Raw genomic sequence first — 17,296 nt, 5'->3', positions numbered from 1 at the left:
CTCTGCTGCCTGCACGGCTGGCGCACACCCCCCAAGCGACGCTGCCGAGCTACCTGCCGTGGAGGAAGAGCCTATGATGGTGACCTGGGGCTCGCTGGCATGCAGGTTGGAAGATATGTGGCCCATGACGGTGTCGACAGTTCCAATCAAGCCCAGCACCACAGCGCTGTCCTGGAAACAACACAACATGAAGGAGCCATGAAAATCCAGCCTGCTCAGCAATCGCTCGAGACGATGCATCAAACACACAAAATCCAGCTTCACACTCGCTCTGTCAGCATCCCTCCAAAGGAAGGACACCAGGGTCCGCTGGGAGTCATCGCAGGAGAGGCTCTGTCCTCACACCCACCCGATGAGAAGGAGCAGGAGAGAGAGTCACACCACTACCCCATTTCACAGACATGGAGGTGACCACTGAGGTGCCCAGCGAGCTCTCGGAAGGTGGACTCCAGCCAAGGTCAACCCAAGTCACCCAGGCCATCAGTTCCAAGGTGTCTATGCTCAGACACAGGGTGACAGAGAGTTAGCAGTTCCACTCTGGGACCTCGGCAAGTCTCTGACCTGTCCGCCACCCCGCCCCCTTCTGTTTCACGAGCAGGGGGCTAACCGCCCCAAGTCCCCTCGGGATGGGGACACCAGCAGTTCCATCCTATTTCCCGGGAAGGGGCAGGATGCTTCCGAGGTGCCAGCACCACAAGGCATCTCTGGCCTCCTTGACTTGCCTGGCATGTCCCTCCCCTCCGAGGGCCGACTTCACTCATTCTGAGTCCCCAAGGCAGAGAGGATCCCTGTGGACACTGCCCCCAAGAAGGCAGAGGTCCCTCCTGGTCAGCCTGTATCTCTGCAGCCAGCTCAGATGGGACTGACTGTCCCTCATCGTCACACACACCTCCAGGAGAGGTCCTCTCTCAGTCCCCAGGAGCAGAGTGGCTGTTCACCTCTGCCGTCACCCCCCTTCTGCCCTTTCCCCCTTCCTGAAAAAGCATCTGTCTGCAGCTAAGGGTCCTCACATCCTCTCACAAGCACACACTCCATGAGAACCTAATGAGCTGGAAATAGAAAACTGAGGCCAATTTCAGACATTTTCTTTCAGGCCTATGCCCTGATTTCAGTCACCCAGCACAGTTAAGCTCCTGAAAACCTGTGTTTCTGGCGTGCAGTTCTGTTGGGCAGTGGCTGATTCATACCTTCTCTTGAATGCATACTAGGGCCTGCCTAAGTCTGAATCGTTTCATGATTATCCTAATTTTGTGGCAGAGCATTCAGAAACAGTTAATTTAAAATGGTGCAGAAAATACGTCTGCTCAGGTCCTCCACTGGCCGCCCTCCAGGGGACTCCCAGGCTGTAGCCCGGCACTCACATCCCCCTGGAATCATGAACTCTGGAGGGTGTGCCTTTTAAAAAGGAATTTGTTGCTGGGTAAGATTATATCAATCTTAAATTCATGACACTTTTTTCCTCCCTTTGCCAATGTTAAGAGATTCCATTTGAATCTCATTCCATTTGAAACTGTTCAAATAAGAAGTTCATCAAATGTAAACCTTAGAGCAATCTCATTAATAACAAGAGAATGAGATGTCCTTTCTGCCTCCAACTGGCAAATTTTTTAAACATTATAAGCGTTCAGGAGAATGAACACTTTGAAATTACAGCAATTAAGAGCCTCCTTGCCCTTCTCCATCCCTGTCGGCAACCTTGGAAGTCGCCTCTCGAGATGGCAGCATCAGAAAATGGACAGAGCCAAGATCCCAGAGACACCGGGTTGAGCAGGGGCTCCTCTGACCCACTGAACTTCGCGTGAGTGAGAAGGATATTTCTCCTGTGCTGAGCCCTGAGATGCAGGGGTCTACTTGCTACTGCCGCACCACCTGGCCTGTGCTGACTAACACGGCTCTGTGGAGGAATACGTCACACCATTGGAGGAGTTCTTGACATAACTGAGGAAAAACAGGTTAAATCAGATAAGCAGTATATTTGTAGACTATATACGCATATAAGTGAATTGAAAACTAGATTGTAAGGAATATATACAAGAGTGTTAACAGTCATTATCTCTCAATCTTAGGATTTCAGGTGATTTTTATTTTATATATATTTTATGATTTTCTAACTTCACAACATATTTGTTTGTTTTATTTTTTAAATAAGTAAAATCAATAAAGTTAGTTTTAAAAAGAAAAATTATTCCACTCTCCTTTCTAATTATTTGGAGTTCAGAGAAAAAGAGAAGTTTTTTTGTTTTTTACACTTATAATCATGAAGTACATATTGTCACGTGTTCTACTTTTTCGCTTATTTAGTTATCTTTAAACCTTATACATGTTTTTTATTACCATTTAAGAACAATGTGATGGGAAAAAATGTACTATTAAAATGATAAATAAAGGCCAAGGAGGTGTCCATTCCTCATAAAGAAATCCACCCATCTCCCGGCTCAGTGCTGAGGACAGCGACGTGTTACCGACGCTCACATAACTCTTGAATCTTACAGAAGACAAGGCATTTCAAGCCAGCCGTACACTCAGTCAAAATGAGCTCCATCATCCCAGATTACAGGACTGAGAGATGCGTCATTTCTCTGACATATTTATGCCACTTCCAGGAAGACAAAATGGTTCCCAAGGTACATACATTTTGAAGATCAATATGTTCTTTTCTTCTTACCTCTGACACACTAGTCCAACTGGGCAGTTGAAGAACCTCTCCCACGGATTTTAAGAAGGTCTAAAGGCAAAGAAAATGACACTGCTTAGCATGGATCCTTAAGCCTCAAAACCTTAAGACCTTCGATTTTCCCCATCTTTATCAACGGCTGAGTTTTACATATAGCAGTAAACAAAAATAGCTCACATTAGTGTATCGGGTTACATTTTACAAAGCCCTTTAATCAATGTTATCTTATTTGCTCCCTGTGACAACCCTTTAGTCAGGGATAAGCGTTTAGATGTCAGAATGAACACAGCTTAGTTTCAGCAGAAGCCCTACGCACAGTGCCTGGGAGATATAATAGGCCCTCAGTAAATGCCTGTTGAGTGAATGAGTGAATGAATGAAGAAATCGTGACCTTCTGAATATGCTTCTCTTGGGATGAGAAGCCAAGGTGACATAAACCACTTGTTTTAATTGGAAATTACCTCTCATTAAAGCGGAACTTACTCCAGGTCCCTTGGTCAAATCTCCTTAAAACCATGTTTGGTTTGGCTCACTATTATTGTTCTAAAAAAATGAAACTAGCTTCTAAAATTTTCAAATTGGGGCTGGCCCCATGGTGTAGTGGTTAAGTGCGCGTGCTCCGCTGCTGGCGGCCCGGGTTTGGATCCCGGGCGGGCACTGAAGCACCACTTGTCAGGCCATGCTGTGGCGGCATCCCATATAAAGTGGAGGAAGATCGGCACGGATCTTAGCTCAGGACCAGTCTTCCTCAGCAAAAAGAGGAGGATCAGCATGGATGTTAGCTAAGGGCTGATCTTCCTCACAAAAAAACAAACAAAAAATTTCAAATTGGGAGATTTAAATGAAAATATGTAATTTTCCTGCTTCTTTTGAAAGAAGTGAAAGCTTGGACAACCCCTAGCCCACATTCCCACATGGCCACCATTGATCAAAGCTGAACAGCAGCTGCCCCTTAGGTGGGTATGTGTTCCCCAGTTCACCCTGGTCCTCACCACTCCCTATTGCCTCACACTTGGTCTGTTTCACTCATTTACATGGCTCATACAGGCTTTTAACTGTTTGTCTCCTACTATAGACACCAGAATTAAACTTAGAGCCTGATCTAAACCTCCCATATTTCCACCAAACTGTCATCTCCAGAAAGATCACATTCTTCCTCACACTTTTAGACACTAAATATTTAGATAATACATCATCAAAACACCTCACTCTTTCATTTATGTTTATTTGATAAATACTTACTAAGACTCTATAGTGCAAGGCCTTAAGAATCAAGGATGAACAAAACAGTCCCTCTCCCTGCCCTCAGTGAGCTTGAAGTCTAGTGGGCACTTTACAATCTAGAGCAGGGGTCAGCAATTCCTTTTAAAGTGTACCCTAATAAAGAGTTCAGGCTTTACAAGCCATACTGTTCTATCACAAACACTCAACTCCGCCACCGGAGTGCAAAAGCAGCCAGAGACAATATGTAAACGAACAAGCAAGCATATTCCAATAAAACTTTATTTATAAAAACAGGCAGTGGGCCAGATTTGGCCTGAGGGCCGTAGTTTGCTGACTCCTGACCTAGAGCAGTTCAGTTGAGTGGAAATATGATGCCAGGCACACTTGTAATTTTACATTTTCTAGTGGTCATATTTTAAAAAGAACAAAGAAAAGAAGTGAAATTAATTTTAATAATATATTTTACTTAGCCCAATGTATTTAAAATACTATCATCTCAACATGTAACCAGTGTAAAAATTATTAATTTGTATGTATTTTACACTCACAGCACCTCTTGGTGTGGACTAGTCACAGTCCAAGTGCGCAAGAGTCTCACGTGGCTAGGGGCCACCTTATCACCCAGCACAGGAAACAACCTCTTGGCATTTTCCCTTCCAGCTGCTAGTGGCGAGAAGCCAGGACATGGTGGCAGATTGGATAATGGATGCCAGGGATTTGTATTTACCATTAAATCAGAGATCGTGGGATTGGGGTAACCTGTATGATTCCTCTCCAGGACACCCGGAGGCAGGTGCCTCCACACAGGGCCACTCCAGAGGACCAGTGGTTGGGCTCACACCATGTGACCCAACTCCATCTTGGCCCTGTTGCCAAGGAAAGCAGCAGAGTGCAGACCAGGAGTTGCAAACCCAAATGCCTTCGGGGGCCAGGCAGATGTGGAGACAGGCCAGGCCGGTGGGTGTTGGGAAAATGAAATGAAGACTTGTGTCTCGTCTGAAGGAGGCACCACTGAGCTGTGTGGAGCCGGCTGGAGTGGCCACACCATCTGGTTGTTCAGGAGAAACCTGAAATCCAGATTTTTATCTAAAAGTTCCTCGTATTTTAAAAACTCTGTGTAGGTCAAACAAAACACACCTGTGGGCCACGGGCCAGCAGGTGGCCCTCCCCAGCCCACCAGGCACAAATCAAAGAGCTTTACCTCGGTGAGGTTCAGCGCCGTCTCCCCCGAGAGGGATTTATTGGGTAAGCTGAGGGACACGTTCTGAAGGTAAGTCAGTACAATTCCAGCACTCTGGAAGTTTTTCCTCTCCTCTGTCAAGTTGGTTATGATGGGATGGTAGGCGTCGGTGGGCACCTAAGAGAAATCAGCCACGTGAGTTGCTGCTGAGAACTGAAGCCACGATATTGTACACGCGTTCACCGCGTCCTCTCGGCCTAACGCTTCTTATTCCACAATGACACGCAATGACAGTAGCACCTACCGGGAACCCGGCCCTTTTGTGACTATTTTACATCTATTAACACTTCACCCTCACAACCGCCTCAGGAAATATGGACCCGTTTGGTCGATGAAACCAAGCACGGAGAGGCTGACACAGAAATCAGCGGCAGCACTGGGATTGGAACCCAGGCAGACGGTCCAAGAGTCTGTGCGCTCACTGTTACGTTCAAGTTCCCACGTGAGGAACGCGGTTTGATTACAAACACTAATTCCGTTTCCTGTTTCCTATGGGGGGACGTTTCCTATAGGAATTGAGGCTTTCCTCAAACATGGGAAGACAGGGCACAAAGAGACGCCGAGCGTGCAGGCCAACTTCTGCTTGCGCTCCCCACACTGTGCCCACCGCCCCAGGAAGCCGTCTCGGTGCCCCTCTGTCCCTAAGCCGCCTTGTTCACTCCTTTTAGGCACCGAGTTACAGGCTACGAGGCAGAGGATCTTTTCTTCAGCCACCCTTAGCGTCAAGAATTAGCACCAAACTGAGTTTCTCCTCCATTTATGGTTTCTTCCCAGACATTATACGGCCAGCAAGAGGAGCCAGACCGTCTGACGGAGTTTCACCTCTCCTGGCACTCAGTCCCAGCAAAAAGACGTCGACGAGAGGGGGCAACAGATAAAGGCGTCTGCTCACCATGGGGTCTGCCGTGGCTGTCGTGAGGAAGCCTGCTGGGGTTGAAGACAACAAAACATGCTTTCCTGGAAAAAAAGAGTAATGCTTAATGAAGGACTGAAACAGGATCACCTCTTTCCCCTAAGGAAGGCCTGTCCTTGCCCAAAACTCGACCAGCTTCAGACGCATCTCAGAGAGCCTGAGAATGTTTCAGGTAAGAATGTTGCTGGAACGATAAAGGGCTAATAAATCAGTTTAATGGGGAGATTGGAGGGATTTTCCCAGGTCAAATTATTTTTCCATTTATATCCTAAATTGCCTTTGAACCTCCTTGCTGCAGGTCATCATATAAAAAGATGATTTTATACAAGCTTTGACCGATTTCAAACAAGAAAGAACCAAAAGAAACAGACTTCAAATGCATCTGGACTAGTTAGAGAAGAAACGCAGGGTGCTGTTCGTCACGGGGTGAGGACAAACAGGAGATGAGGGACTTCCCTCCTGGAGAGACGACGTGAGAGGGGACCCCAGGGAAGTGGGGGGCTATCCTCCTGGGCCCCTCCCACCCTGAGGATTCTAGTTATTCTTTCTCTTCAAGACTCCACTTGGTTAATTATGAATAATGAATATGGAATAATGAAGATACCAAAGACCAAAGATTAAGCCATGGTTTGCTGCTCTCCGCCTGTTTGCCACCAGCTATTTCTGATCTTAGACTTTACCCTCGATGAGGATAGACTTACCCAGACACTAAATCCCTCAGGGTTGCTCGGGGTGACCTGAGGAATGACCTCCTCACCCCTAGTTAGCCCAGGAGGAACTGACCCATTAGTTGGGTGGGTGGGGGAGCTGGTAGCTGGTGGATGCAGAAGATGTGACACAGTTGGGAGAACTGGAGCCCCGAACACTCTGTTCCCAAGTCAGGGTGACAGTCATTCCTCAAGTGCCAGGGGTTACACAGGAGTCACACCAAACTCACGTTTAACTTATGTAAATCCACAAAATAAAGCAAAGGATGATAAAAGTGAGTCCGGCCACCCTGCCACATGAGACCAAGATGAGAAATGAGAATCTGCTGTGTCCTTGGTCGGTCTCGTTCCCAAGTGACTCTCACCGTGTGAGCATCCAGCTGTGCTGAGTGTGCTTCTTGTGTTCAAAGATAAACGCTTTCCAATCAGGTGACTCTGACACAGCCGCCTACTTCCTCTGGTCCTCTACAGAAGAGGGCCACCCATCGTAGGCTGGGGCAAAACCCGGCCAGGGTGATAGGTGATCAATGCTGTCTTTGTGGGAATTAGAAAAGGTCCCACATCTGGACAGACAGGTCAGAAAATAGGCCTGCTCTAGCTAGTGGGGTTAGAAGAGGGCACCCTCCTGGACAGGTCACTCAGAGAAACGCCCCCTGGGCACGTGCTGTTCCAGCACACATATTCATGTGCAGACAGATCTCTATGCCCAGAACAGGTTCTCCCTCCTCCTGTGGACACAGCCCATTGGGGCCCCGGCCGGGTCTGAGAGCAGGCTGGATGGCACCCCATTTGTCTGTCTGCACACAGTTGCCCTAACCCGTGGAGTGAGACTAACTGAGCAACGGGACGTGGAGCCCCAGGGCCTTCCAGGGGACTTCCCGGGTCATTTTTCCTATGCGTGCTTTACATCATGCACCGTCTTCAGAACCAAATCCCCAAGTGACACGGGATTCTGATGGGTCCTGTTCTGGGTCAGCAAAGGTGCAGGGCATGCGCTCTCAGGATGCAGAAATGTTAACAGAACACCTCTCCTGAATACCCAAAGAACGGACATCATCTTCACTGAGCATGGAGGGCGAGGTGAACTGCACACACGCGATTCAGTAGCTGAGCCTTCCTGAATCGCTGCACCGTGGGGAGGACGACGCTCCGCATCCCTGAGCCCAGAGTTGTCCTAGTGACAAGGGTTTGCTGTGACAGCTACAAGAACAAGAAACAGCAACACCTTTCTCCAGTGTTACTAAAACAGGAACCCATCAGGAAGGCAGGATCTGCTGGAGGCTTTCAATGACACAAATACGGATGACATCTTGGTCTCAGAGACCATTCTCTGACTCCTAGGCACTAAAACGCAGTAGACTGATACCCTTTTTTCTTCTAAAGGACACCATATTTTGTCCTTATGGCCCTTCTGTGAAAGGGAGGAATTCCGCTCTCTCGGTGACAGATGGAAATGCCAAGGCTGCGATGGACGTGGGCTGTTTCTGCGTGCACGGCGGCTCCTCCCCTACTTCAAGACCAGCCTCCTGGCATCCTTTGGGACGTCCCCTCTCCATGTACTCTGGACGAGGCTGACCCCACTGCCATTTCAGGGTGGAGTGTGACCCAGGCTTAAGCCCATCAGCGTAGTCTACACCCCCGGCCACAGTAAGTGGCTCAAGGGAAACACAGGGATCCATTTGGGCCAGTAAGAGTCGTGGCCAGCCCTGTCGAAGGAGCTGACAGAAAAGAGAAGCTCCCTGTTTTCTGCTGAGGTTGCCGGAGGATGAGGACGTAACCCCGGAGGGAAGGGCAGCCAACCTGGCACCACAAGAAAGCTAACTCGAAGGACAGAGTCAGAAATAGATTCCTAGTTGCATCATTTGAGCTCCTGGATCAAACCAGTTCTGAAGCAGATTCTCCCTTATTGTTTCCATTGTGCGAGATAAAAAAAATTCCCTTCTTGGCTTAAGTCATTTTTAGCTGGGTTTTTTGTCACACGATCACTAGGCTCCTCACAGCTGAGGGACTCCGTGTCAGAGCCTGAGCCCGTGCAGGCCGGGGTTCAGAGCCCGAGCCTTCCACCTCCCGTCCTGAACTCCCCCTGCGGCTCTGGTGCCAGCGCAGCAGCCAGCCAGGAAATGTTTACGAGGTGCCTACGTGGGGACTCTCATTATTCAGCAGATTATTTCAAGTAAAAATAAAGAAACAGAGCATTCACTTGTGGGCAGAATGAAAATGGAATTGTGAAGGAAATGTAAATACTAATTTTAAAACAGCGAAAATGTATTGAAAACCTGCCATGTGCAGGCCTCGTGCTAACGGTCCTCACCCTTGTCATGTTCAGTCTTCACAGCACCCCCAGGACAGGGCAGTGTGATTTTCCTTCATTTTACAGAGGAGAAAACTGTGATTTGGAGAGATTAAGACGCAAAGGGTCCCAATGTTACATGATTCCATTGATATGGACTATCCGGAATAGGTAAATCCATAGAGACAGAAAGTAAATCAGTGGTTGCTGGGGGCAGGGGGACGCGGGGATGGGGGGTGACTGCTCATGGGTGCTGGGTTTCTTTTTGGGGTGATAAGAATGTTTTAAAACTGGAGGTGATGGATGCACAACATTGTGGACACAGTAAGTACCACCAAATTGCACACTTTAAAATGGTTAAGCTTATGATGTATGAATTTTACCTCAATTAAAAAAAGCGACTTCCCAAGTCCCATGGCTCATTGTGGTTGAGTGAAGATTTGAACCCAGGTCCCTCAGGTCCCTGATCTGAACAACTGCTCTGTGCTGAGCAGGAAGGGGGTGGCCTTGGGGCTCTCCGAGGGCCCACAGTGAGTCTGGCGTGCGGGAGGCACTCAGTAAACATTTGTTGATCAAATGCACTAGTGGATCTGGAATATTTGCTTCTCAAAGCTTTCTCTGATCATCCATCACACCCACATCGAAAACCCCCGGGTGACCAGCAGGAGGATATTAATCTCACTGTGTCTCTGCTAAGTTGTCCATTCCTCCATCTTAGGGAACAGGTGTTCTAGGAAAATGACTGTGTCTGTAAAATTCATGAGGACACGTCTCAGCCTGCAGTGCTGACTGCTGTATTGGGAGAGAGGGGAGAAGAGGAATGCTGGGAAGGGGAGGTGGATACGAAGGTGCCTCCTAGAAACAGACGTCACACCCGCCCACAGCCCCTCACCCTCTCACTGACCGACGGCCGCTGTGAAGTACATCGTAATCTCCTCTGGAGTCAGGGCCCGCTCCCAGATGATGAACTCGTCAAAAGCTCCATTCTCATAGCGCTTGGTCGGGTCCTGCTCGGACCCTATCACAAGGTTGACGTTGGGCTCCCCGTAGGCATGAGACACTTTTCCACTTGGGTCGGAGGTGCTCAGAGTCCCATTGACGTAGACTTTCAGACCCTCCTTGGATTTCCACGTAAACAGGACATGAGTCCAGTAGGGGCCTGGGAAAGAGCAAAGGTCACCATTCTGAGTGCTGTGCAAATGAGCTCCCCATGCATTTATTCCAGTTTTTAAGCACAGCCCTCTTTCTTAAGATGACTGGTCACTGTCAACCTTGGTGGGTCCTATTACAGGTCATAATATAGATCTGACTTTCTTCTGTCCTTTGGAGCACCAGAAAGAAATTACCCCCATCCCCCAAATTCCAAAAGCAGCTCAAAGAAACCCTTTGTTATTTTAAATTAGACCCTTTGCTATGTTAAATTAAAATAGAATAATAACTAATAGTCATAATGTGTCCAAAAATATTCTTTTTACTCCTGCCTAGGCCACCACAGTGCAGGTCAGTAAAAGCTGTCTGAGGTCCACAGGATACCGCATCAACCTCTGCTTTGACCAGGAGCAAGTGACATTAACCAGCGTGGTGGCACTGTGGCAGGCAAGACCATCTCCTGGCTCATTCGGGAGCCTCCATCAATGAGCTTTTGTGGTTACTCGCCTCTCTGGCATGAGAACCCTGTCTGCCAAGAAAAAGAATCTTCATCAGACTCTCAAGGCGTGCCCCACAAAGGAACCCACTTTGTTTTCAAGTGTTTTGTTAAGACACCCTGATGGACCTGCTGCGGGAAGGCACGCGGCTGCCCTTTCTGGACACGCATGGTCTCGTGCCGCTCTCGTGCCGGGCAGTCGTCTTAAACCACAACAATGACATCAGGGCTTCTTGCTCAGGGTTGCGAAACTTTCTAATTTTGAGTCTCTGGAGAGGACTCGGATCCCAAATAGGTCCAAAGTTTCATGGCCCTTGAGTTTAAAGCAAGAATAACAAATCCCTTCGATGAACAAATAAAAAGAATATTGCCAGGCAGAAATGTTTACAGTTCTCCCCACTTCCCTGGGTAGAAAAACAGGCAGAATTCCGCTGACTTCATGTTCAGGAAACTTACTACGTGCCTGAGGCTGTGTCAGCCCCAAGGGGCATGGAGATTAGACTCGTACATAAGAAACTGAGAGCAGGTAGAACCTGATAAGACCCGTGAACCAGGTCCAGGCAGTTCGGGGGGGCAGAGGCAAAGATTAGTCCCAGCCTTGGGGATCAGAGAAGGCAAATAGGCAGGATTCCCTCAAACCGTAAATGCACTAAATTCTTCACTCTTACAGAAGTGGAGAGACGAGCCTGGTCCCGGCACGCAGCACCCACAGAAGAAGGCAGGCACATTCAGGGTTCACCGCGCACCACATTCCAGGCTCTTCGTGTGTGTTAACTCAATTCTCACCGTCACTCTATGACATAACACTGTGACCATCCTCACATCACGACTGAGGACACTGAATCACAGAGCGGGTAAGGCACCGGGCTCACACAGCCAGCACGGTACAGAGAGGGGCTTGACCCACGCGGTTGGCTCCAGAGTCCATGTATTTTAACAAGGGAGACACGCAGCCGCCTTTAAATGGGCCAGAAAATGAATTTTCCTTAAATATGTCAAAGATGTCATTTCCTCCTGTTGGAAACCATTGTGGGCCTTCATCCTGCCCCCTCCACCTCCGCACTTCTCTTCTGAGTCTCCCGCCTTCACTGGGGCCCCTCAGTGCTGCCCGAGACCCTCTGGGTCCCCGTTGTCTCTCAGCCTCCTCCTGTTTCCACTGCAGACCTCCCCAGCCCCCCAGCTTCCTGCCCCACACCTCTGACCTCCTGCCCGGGGGGCCAACCGATCACCCGACACCCCAGAGAAAGCAGGAACCCCAGACAGAACCACGCTGGCCTCACCACTCCCACCTGGAAACGCAGCCACACCTGCACGTGCCGGTCCTCTCCCCGCTTGCCCCAGAGCCCCTCCTGGGAAGCGTGTCCTGTGTCCTGCCCAGCGCTCCACACTCCTCTCCTCCAGCCACCTTCTCCCCTCAACCCCCAGCCTCTCTTTTCCGAAAGCTTGTGCACATCGTACTTCAAACATTTTCCAGTCTACAGCAGCAAAAAGGAGAAGGAGAAGAAAGATGGGGAGGGGGAGGACAGGGGAAGGGAGGAGGAGAACAAGGGTGACAGGAGGAGGCAGAAGAAGAAGGAGAGGGCGCGGGAGAAACAGCCAGCCCCGTGCACACGATACTCCATTGGTCCCCAGCTGTGAGCGCACTGCTAGGCGTCTCCACTGCGCAGGTGCAGAACCCGAGGCGCACGCATCAAGTACCCCGATGCGGTCACACAGTCAGTCTGTGGTCGGGTGGAACCCAGGCGTCCGGCTGCGTGACCTGGGCTCTTACCCGCCTTGCTGAGCCGTCTCAGCCCCGGAGGCGCTCTAGCCCTTTCCAGTGTCTCCCCCAGCCACCCCCTCAAGAAGGGCGCTCGGACACCAGGATGCCACAGGGCCGTGAGCGCCTCTCTCTGTTGGTCCGTCAGCTCCCGCCGTCAGGCGGGCCTCGCTCCTCTGGCCTCTCCCGCGGACCGCGGGGAAGGCGCCTCACCTGGAGGGCTGAAGGAGGCCTCCCACGTCATGGAATTGTCCCGCGTGTACAGCTCCACCGAGCCCCTGCCGCCGCTGGAGCAGACTTTGAACCCGTCGGAGATGACCTGTCCGCCGTAAGCAGAAGGGATCGGTCTGGACTGCTCTCCTTGTGTCTTCCAGAAGAAAGAAAACGTGACCCCTGAGGAAAGGGAAGGCGCTGGGTCATTATCAGTGACAAGCAGAGGGACTCCAGTTCTCAGACGCAGGCTGTTCTCTTTGTTCTTTATTTTTCATTAAAAAAGCAATTTTGGGGGCGGGCCCCGTGGCTTAGCGGTTAAGTGCGTGCGCTCTGCTACTGGCGGCCCGGGTTCGGATCCCGGGTGCGCACCGACGCACCACTTCTCCGGCCATGCTGAGGCCGTGTCCCACATACAGCAACTAGAAAGATGTGCAGCTATGACATACAACTGTCTACTGGGGCTTTGGGGAAAAAAAGGAGGAGGATTGGCAATAGATGTTAGCTCAGGGCTGATCTTCCTCACAAAAAAATTAAATAAATAAATAAATAAATAAAACTGTTTAAAAAAAACAAAATAAATAAATAAAAAGCAATTTTTTTCTCATTCTAGAGACAATGTATGTTCAAGTCAGAAAATATAGACAATAATAATAGGTAATGTTTATAAAGAGCTCACTAAGTACCAGGCACTTTTCCAGGAGTTTTAAATGAATTATCTCCTCTTAAATATTACAGAAACCCTGTTATCATCCCCAGCATGCAGGTGAAGAAACTCAGGCCAGTACGCCCAAGGTCACTAAACTAGTGACTGATTAAGATTAGATTCAAACTCGAGCAGTCTGACCCCAGAGCCCACAAATGTAAATAACGTACACCATTCTGCAAATGTAAGTAACAGACACTGTTCTGTTTTTCTTCCTCGTACTGAGGCGTCCTTACAGAAGCTCCTTCCAAAACCGCTTCTATCGGTATATTTTACAAAGGAAGGAACCAACTCATGCATACTGGTTTATAAACCACATTTTTTAAAAACTTACTACATCATGAACTTCCTCCGATGTCCATAAATACACTTTTATGTCGTCATTTTTTATGTCTGCAGTGTCACATTCTAAACAGGTACCATACTTTTTCTTTAAACAACAACTCCCTGTTGCCAGGTCTTAAGGTTTCCTTCAACTTTTTATTTTCCAACACAATTGGAAGCTTAACCTTTTTGCACATCTCAGATCATATGCCTTTAGGATAAATTCCCAGCAGGGAATTTCTAGTCAAACAGGAAGCCTACGTTTAAGGGTTTTGATATCTACGACTTCATTTCCAACAGAGGAAGAGTGGGGCGCACAGAGGCCCCGGCAGCTAAAGTTTCTTTTGAGACACCCAGCCTGCAGATTCTTAATAAGCCCTGAGCCCAGCCCCGCACTGGGGCAAGGGTGGTGCTCCATGTGGACACACGGTCTGGCTCAAACGTCAGCATGATCGAGCTGGCCTGTGGCTGATGTGTCTCCGTCCCTGGAAGCAGAGGGAGGGTGAAGAACAGGCCAGCTCTGACCCCGCCCCACGATCACCCTGCAGGCCTGGTGTCTGGCTCCTCAGTGAGGGACGACAATGACCAGACCTGCCTGGAGGCACGGCTGGATTTTAGGCTGCTCCTCATCCCTTTGGAGCCCATTGCCTCAGTTCTGCCTCTCCGATTCCACTCACATTTACCCTTTCTTTGCATGTGAGTAAATTGCGTGTGCCTTTGTGTGTATAAGAACGCGTGCACACACGTGTGTGTGTGTTAAGCCAGCAACCTGCCTGGACTCAGTATGTGAAAGCTGGAAATAAATCCAGCTGCCTCCGCCCTCCTAACCTGGCCCGGGCCCCGTGGTGAGAGAGCTTCAGTGTTGCTGGGAGAGGTGCCCGGAGCGGATCAGAACAGGCCCACGATGGGGGGGCGGGGAGAGGTGGAGGGCCGTTTGCCCTGGGCCTTATTTATATAAATGGCACCAAATTTAGATTTTGGACCTTATCTTCAAATGTGATTATGGACACAGTCTTAGAGAGTCACTGAATTAGAAGAAGACATTTGTCATCAAGTATAAACTTGTGTCCCATCACCAACCATCCTACTGTAATGCCTTATGAATCCACATATTTGTTACAAGTTGTTCAAATGTCTTGTGACAATATAACTGTGACAATTACATTACATTATACTTTTGTGGCTTCAAAGCCCTAAAATGATTAATATAAGCATGTAAAACATAGCATAATTTTATAAACCTGGTGTGGAATTTCTCCATTTTTTTCTTTCCTCCCCAAAGCCGCAGTACATAGCTGTATACTCTAGTTGTAAGTCCTTCCAGTTCTTCTACGTGAGCCGCCACCAAAACATGGCTACTGACAGACGGGTAGTGTGGTTCTGTGCCCGGGAATTGAACCCCGGGCCACCAAAGCAGTACACCGAACTTTAACCACTAGGCCACCAGGGCTGGCTCCATTTTTTTTTAATATGAGAGGAAACTCAAAACAATGGAAGGGGTCTGGACCTTTCTTGAGCTCTGTGAGGCTCCAGAGTCAAATCCCAAGTCACAGGGGCTATGTTCTTAGGGCCACTGAGGAAAGCAAAAAGTCCTCGCAAGTGCCCTGTGGTGTGGGTCACCACAACAGAAGGATGCTCCTGTACTGTCCTTCTCCCGAGCCCACTCCCTGTACAGGTGGCCAATTGAGGGGACTCAAAGGCTGGATCGTCCCCACCACTCCTGTCTGCTGTGCGCCATGGTGGCCCAGCATCCAGAATAAACCCCCCAGCCCTCCCGCTGTGCTCTCCACTCTCAGAAACAACCAATTTCACAGGGAAACCAACACAGTGCGTTGTGAAACTTTGGTTATGAAACAAATTCCCAGTAGGATTCATGGAAGTCAGTTTTTTCCAAACACTTTCGTGTTTAAAAATTCCTTCCACTCCATCCTGTCCTGGCCAAGTGTCTTTCTGTCCAGGAAGAAAAGTAAAAATAAAACCTTCAATTTGGTGTTAGGTAAGGGGAGATGGAAGGCAAACAGTGGTGTTTATAAGTCAAGCTTTTCATTTTCATTAATTCAACCTGCAAAATAATTGCTTCCACCTGGGGAATAGTTTATATTTAAATGTCAGTTTACATCTTCTTAGAGTCTTAAAAGACTCACAATGAACCTTCTAATATCAGCATTTTCAGAAACTTTGCTTCATGCACTTGGGATCATTAATACAAAGAAGAAAAAATCTGAAGGAAAAAGAAATAATCACAATATTGACAAACCAATGGGATACTTTTTCTTCTTATGAGCAGTAAATCCTAATCCATCCAAAAAATAAAGTGAGAAAAGGTCTTTCTCAACAAGACAAAAAAAGAAAAGAAAAGCATCCAGATGTCACAAGAAAAGATGGATAAATTTGAGTGCATAAATATTATAAAATTCTGCCAGGCAAAAAATTTACCATAACAAAGTCAAAAGACAAATGACAATCCAGGAGAAAAATATTTGTAATACATTTAACAGTTAGGAAATTAATTTCCTTACTCTATAAAGAAGACTTTATAAAGAAAAGCATGATTCCTGGCATTTACTGAGAACTTGCAATGAGCAAGGCTGCCTGGTCTAAGATTTTACACGTATTAATTCTTTTAATCCTCCCAATGACCCTACAAGGTAGGTATCATTATTGTCCCCATTTTACAGGTGAGAAAACCAAAGCACAGAGAGGTAAAGTAACTTGTCCAAAGCCACACAGCTAGTGACAGAGTCAGGATTTGAACCAGGCGGTCTGGCTCTGGAGCCTGCACGTGTAATCACTGTGCTGTAGTACCCTTCCCTGGGAGACAGTGTTGTTTGGGGGAGGGCTCATTCACTGAATTAGACAAAAAAGATTTGCAAGAATTCCAGAGAGGGAAAAAAATGCACTATAAAGACCGGGGCCAAGCGAGGCAGTCTCGTTGCTGCGCTGTCCTCTCTGTCTCTGTGGTGGGCGGGGAGGCAGCTGCAGGGGTGAGCGGGAAGCTTTCATGGTGGGAGAGCAGCTCTTCCCAGCCCACAGCCTCAGCACCGTCTCCTGCATCTTCCTGATTCAAGGTGGACCAAGGAGGAGCAAGTCAGAGAGGGCAGGGCCACCTGCAGGGGTTATCGATGCCAGGCATCCTTCCTCCCACACCAGGAGCCCCACCTTCCCTGGGAGGACCAGCCTTCCGTTCTCATTTCCTCTGTTTCAGGAGGGGCTGACCACTCACCCCAGGCTAACCCTGGCTGGGCCAACAGCAATCACACTGATGGTCCAGGCTCAGCTGATCAAACGGCAACCCGCAGCTTCTGGACCACCGTGGCTCTCACACCTGGGAAGCCTTCTTGAGAATGGAGCCAGAGCAATGGAGAGACACAAAGTTCTGAGGACATGATTTGAACACTTGGACCCAGCCTGTGGCAGATTGTACTTCCCAAAGAAGCCACAATATCTCCCATCCTCTCTACTTTCATGCCGTGACCTTGCCCACTCTTCATCAAGACCAGAACCAATTCCTCCATCTGCCCTCTGCCTGACTTGACCAAGAGGGACAGCAGAAGTGACATTGGCCAAGTTCCAGGCGCAGTCATTTATTGTCCAGCAGCCTCTG

The 17,296-nt window shown here is 48.6% G+C and overlaps 1 protein-coding gene across 5 annotated transcripts in view; it reads right to left on the bottom strand.

Moving 5' to 3' along the window:
* Positions 1–17,296, bottom strand: part of ADGRD1 (adhesion G protein-coupled receptor D1) — a 161,018-nt gene that overhangs the window by 119,715 nt on the left and 24,007 nt on the right. For all 5 annotated transcript variants that reach the window (XR_015549832.1, XM_087423472.1, XM_087423473.1 and 2 more), the window contains 6 exons: positions 12,666–12,845; positions 9,953–10,207; positions 6,031–6,095; positions 5,100–5,255; positions 2,666–2,725; positions 54–171 (listed from right to left, as the gene is read on the bottom strand). Coding sequence is in view for 4 of the 5 variants with exons in the window: in XM_087423472.1 (XP_087279598.1) it covers positions 54–171; positions 2,666–2,725; positions 5,100–5,255; positions 6,031–6,095; positions 9,953–10,207; positions 12,666–12,845 (834 nt within the window). In the remaining variant the exon portion in view is untranslated. The remainder of the gene's footprint in view (positions 1–53; positions 172–2,665; positions 2,726–5,099; positions 5,256–6,030; positions 6,096–9,952; positions 10,208–12,665; positions 12,846–17,296) is intronic.

Source organism: Ceratotherium simum, chromosome 35, assembly GCF_057802395.1.
Source record: "Ceratotherium simum simum isolate JZ-2026a chromosome 35, ASM5780239v1, whole genome shotgun sequence".
Taxonomy (NCBI): Eukaryota; Metazoa; Chordata; class Mammalia; order Perissodactyla; family Rhinocerotidae; genus Ceratotherium; species Ceratotherium simum.
This window is presented reverse-complemented; position numbering and strand designations above follow the sequence as displayed.